This window comes from Apaloderma vittatum, unplaced genomic scaffold (genome assembly GCF_000703405.1).
Source record: "Apaloderma vittatum isolate BGI_N311 unplaced genomic scaffold, ASM70340v1 scaffold24139, whole genome shotgun sequence".
NCBI lineage: Eukaryota > Metazoa > Chordata > Aves > Trogoniformes > Trogonidae > Apaloderma > Apaloderma vittatum.
This window is the reverse complement of record NW_009733861.1, coordinates 2,077-6,507: the sequence shown is the minus strand read 5'-3', so window position 1 is coordinate 6,507 and position 4,431 is coordinate 2,077. Positions and strand designations below refer to the sequence as shown.

The 4,431-nt window shown below is 55.5% G+C and overlaps 1 protein-coding gene across 1 annotated transcript in view; it reads right to left on the bottom strand.

Annotated features, from left to right (window-relative positions):
• Positions 1 to 4,431, bottom strand: part of PTPRU (protein tyrosine phosphatase, receptor type, U) — a gene marked incomplete at its 5' end in the record, with an annotated part of 35,190 nt that overhangs the window by 28,790 nt on the left and 1,969 nt on the right. The window contains 2 exons of the mRNA XM_009876065.1: positions 163 to 272; positions 3,470 to 3,778. Of these exons, the coding sequence (XP_009874367.1) occupies positions 163 to 272; positions 3,470 to 3,778 (419 nt within the window). The remainder of the gene's footprint in view (positions 1 to 162; positions 273 to 3,469; positions 3,779 to 4,431) is intronic.

The window sequence follows — 4,431 nt, the reverse complement described above, 5'->3', positions numbered from 1 at the left end:
GGCCCGGCCTAGAGCAGGAGAGCGATCGCAGGCTGGATCCATGCCCCAAACGAGCAGCAATAAGTCTGCAGCCACCCTTAATCACCACCACATCCCCCCACAATGGGACCCTCCCGTGTCCCCAGGGGTACCCCACGGGTGCGCCAGCCGATCGGGACGTACCTCATACTGCGTGATGAGGCCGTTGGGCTCCACCGGTTCCTCCCACTTCAAAAATATCATATCCTCCAGCGGGGTGAAGGTGAGGGACTCCGAGGCGATGCCGCCAGGCACTGGGGAAGGAAAGGAGACACGCTTGGATGCGGCAAGAAACCCGGCTGGAAGGAGAAATCCTCCAGCAAACCTTCCCGGGCAGCTGCAGCAGCTCTCCCCCGTGACTGAGCAGCCGCGTCCCCTCTGCCACGTCACCCAGCTCTGGCCACGTGCCCCTGGACGGGACTGGCAGGTCCCCAGGGCAATGATGCTCCCAGGTCTACCGGTGACACTTTGCCACAGGTCGGGGGGAGGTCCCCACGCCACGGCATGAACCCCCACAGGGAGCGTTTCTGCCATCGCAAGCCTTTTCCAGCAGCACAAAGTCACTGGCGGAGCTCGCCTGAGTTCAGCAACGCAAGGTAAGGGAATTAAAATTCCCTTTTCCCATAGAACCCAAATCTCCCCCTCTCCAGATCCCCCTGCACCCACGGGAGACGCTACCGGCGCTTCCCCCAGTGAGCAATGACAGACGGGGCTCGACACGCCCAAACCTTCCCCTCTAATTAACACCAAACCCAAAATTAACAGCAAATAACAGCCATCGACAGTACAGGGATCAATATTCGCTTCGTTCCCAGGGATTTCTTGACCCAAGGCGGGCAGCAAGGAGAGACGATGGCTCAGCAAAGACCACGATTCACCAGCAGAATTTTCCTCTCAGGGTGCGGGCACCCAAAACATGCACCCTATAGTTGCGGTGGGATGGCAGCTCTTCCCCTCTATTTTGATTTTTTTTGCAGCTTTTGTTCAGATCTAATTACGGGACCGAGAGAGAGGGATCACCTTCCGCGCGCTTCCCACCATGCAAATACACAATTTCCACTTGATTTACAAGTTAATTAAATCAGAGGCAATGTGTCCTACACGTGTACACAAAGTGCTTATTAAATTTGCAGAGAATTACAGAAGCCTTTAGGGCAGGAATGTATGTACCTATATATACATTTTTATAAATACATAGTATATATATTCTTAGAGAGAGAGAGAGGTACAGGCACCATGTGCTTGTGCATGCACCAGATGGAGAAAAGCAGAGGTACACGACAGCTCCCAGGTGTGTGTGTGCCCCCCTGCCATCCATATATACACAAATATATTTATTTATGTATTTATATATGTTAGTTCTGGGTGGGACTGCACACACCCTGCCTGCAAGGGAGAGAACGGGCTCCCCCCACACACCAAAGCAGGTACACAGGTACCCAGGAGCAAGTTTCATCGTTTTGTGCAGACATGGTCCAAAATTTCCAGCTGTAGGTCACTGACCTGCCCCGGATCTATATGGGGCACATGTAATATTTGCAGCATATCCATAGGTAGGTTTACATCCACCAGTTGACCCCATCCGAGCCTGAATGTACACACAGCCCTGAGCTCAATCCCAGGGGGAAGCCACAAGCCCCGGGTAATCGAGGCATAGGGGAAAGCAGTTGGAGTAAGGAAAGCATAGCAAAAAAACATCTGGAGCTCCTGTATTAATATTCAGTAAGAAAACAGCTGGAGCAGTCACAGCACAGTGACAACGGCTGAAACAATTACAGCTGGAGAATAAACCATCAGGAGCGTGAAGGTGGGTGTCCCCGGGTCAGGCAGGCTCAGGGTTGGGGATGCTCAAAGCGCTGATGCGCAGAGAAAGGTGCCAAATTCAGGCTTTAGAGAGAAAAATGGGATGCGGAGACCCTCCCAGCTCCGCTCCAGCTCTGCAGGTTTTGCTTTCCAGCCTGGGAAAGGGGAGTGATGAGCATCCCAGGCACAAAAGCTGCACGTTTCCGCGGGTCCCAAATCCAGGCGAGTCCCACGCAAGGGGATTTCACGGCAGGCTTCTCCTCGGGGCTTGTCCAAGGGCTCTGGAGCTGGCCAGATCCTTCACAATTACCAGCTCTTCCACCTTAATTGCTGTTTCTTGATGCTAAAAAAGTGCTTCGGAGATTAATTATGTTCTTGTGTAACAGTAAGTGCCAGTAACTCTGTGAGAGCCAGGGATGCTCCAGCAGCCAGTACCCACCCCGGAGGCACAGCAGCTCCTTGCACCTCAGGCAATTCCCAACCACCGCTGCCCTCCACGGACCCAGATGAGACCCCTTGTCCCACCAGGACCAGGCATCAGAGCAGCAGCTTTTGGGGGCTGCCCAGCGGTCCTCAAGGCAGCCGAGTCATCACAGCACACAGAGGAGACGCTGATGGGGCAGCGAAGCGGAGGTGAGGAGGAGGAGCCGTTGGCAGAAGATGCCAGCCCTGGATAAGGTCTGTTGGTGAGGGGTGGCGCCGGAGACACGGAGCCAGCTCTGCCCTGAACCTCCTGCCACGTTCACTGGATGTCCAAAACCCAAAATGACCTGAGCGCCCTGTTGACAGAGAGCTGCAGCCAGGGAATGTAGTTCAGGGCAAAACCAGACCTGGGAGACCTCTCTGGTGGCCCCAGCTCCACGATATCCTCAGGGAAGGGCTGGGCAGGAGCAAGAGATGCTAAACCCAGGAGTCCTGGAGCAACGCTGGAGCCTACAGCGAGGACACCAGCCCCGCTCGGGTGCCGGTGGTGGGGACCCAGCCTCAGGGTATGGCCAGGACAGGGAGAAAAGAAACAGTTCAGCTGGCTCAGGAGCAACACTGCTGGGAAATAACCAGGGCCAGAAAGCCCTGATCAACATGCACTCAGCCACAGAGCTCGTTTGCACAACTGAAACCCACCCAAGAGCAAACTGAACTGGTGAAGAGCATTGGGGAAGCGGAGCAAAGCTGCACCAGGCTCTGGCTAACGGTGCTCTCCCAGAAATACAGCAATGCTGAATTTATCAGTGACCGAGCAGATGAAAGATGCTACCCAAGTGTAAAGCATTACTTGGTTTAATTGCTATTATTAGTGCTGCTAGGCTTTGGTTCCACACTAAGGGATGAGCGAGGACGACCGCTGAGCCGAGCACCAGCCAAGCTCTCGCACACTCCATCAGGCCAGGACTGGCTGACAGGTCTGCTCAGAGGACGAGGACGTCCTCACCCAGTTCCCTCAGCCCCCTCAAGCCTCCCCCAGCATTTCCCTTCCCCAGCCACCATCACTGCCCCTTTCTCGCCTGCCCTGGCACAACCCTGGGGCTGCAGGGGTTATCCCCATCATGTCCCTGGCCGTGAACCAGGGATGTGCACTGTGCCCTGATGCAGCTCAGCCAGCCATGGGATCCTATTCCTGGGGATGATGCCCCTTTCAGAGCAGACTCACCATCCTCATCTGTCTGGAATACGACCTCCTTGCCTTCCTTGCGACCCTCGGGGTTGGAGAGGATGAGCTTGACGTGGATGTTCTTGTAGGGCAGCAGGTTTTTGATGGTGTAGCGGTTGGCGTTCCGCTCCATCTTCACGCACTCCCGGAAGGTTTGGTTGTGACCGGTGCCCACGAAATAGCGGTAGCAGAGCGAGACGGTGTAGGTGTGACAGCGGGTCAGGTTGTAACCCAGCGGCTCCCACTGCAACGTCAGCTGCCTGGACTGGATTTCGGAGAAAGCCAAGCCTTTGGGGGCCCGCATGGGCTCTGCAGAGTGGGAGAGACGAGAGATTAAGCAAAACATCCCGTGGGTATATGTGTATTATCAAGAAAAGCCCTTTCAGAGGGTAGGAACAAGACAGGTGAGCACAGAGAGCAATCCCGACCCCAAAATTGGGAGCAGCCTCAAGCACAGGACGCTGCTGCCCTGCAGAGAATCCCACGTCTCCGTTGTGCCGTGTCGCTGCCTTCGACTTTGCTCAGTGACCAGTTAAACCGCAGCACCAGGAAGGCAGCTGCCACAGAGCATCCTGAACACCACTGCCAGCCCCCAAATCCCAGCCCCAACTGGGATAACCCTCTCTGCATTTTGGCAGCCAAAGCCCAGCTTCTCCCCTTCCTTGTGGACATCCCAGGGGGGCTCTGGCAGGGATCAGCTGCCCTGAATTACCCCCAGGTCACTGCTGTGTGCGGGAGAGCAGCTGAACCCTCCCCCAGCCAGAGCCAACAGCCCACCCTGGGCATGGCAGAGGATTAACATAGTTTTAGGAGAAACATTTTTAGAGGCATCAACCACTCAAAACCAGGCACTCCCTCCAAGGAGGGAGCATGATAAGAACCTTGGGGCTCATCCTCAGGGACAGCGATGCTGAGATTTGGGGATGTGCCCTGAGCTGGATTGGGCCCCGAGGAGGAGGAGT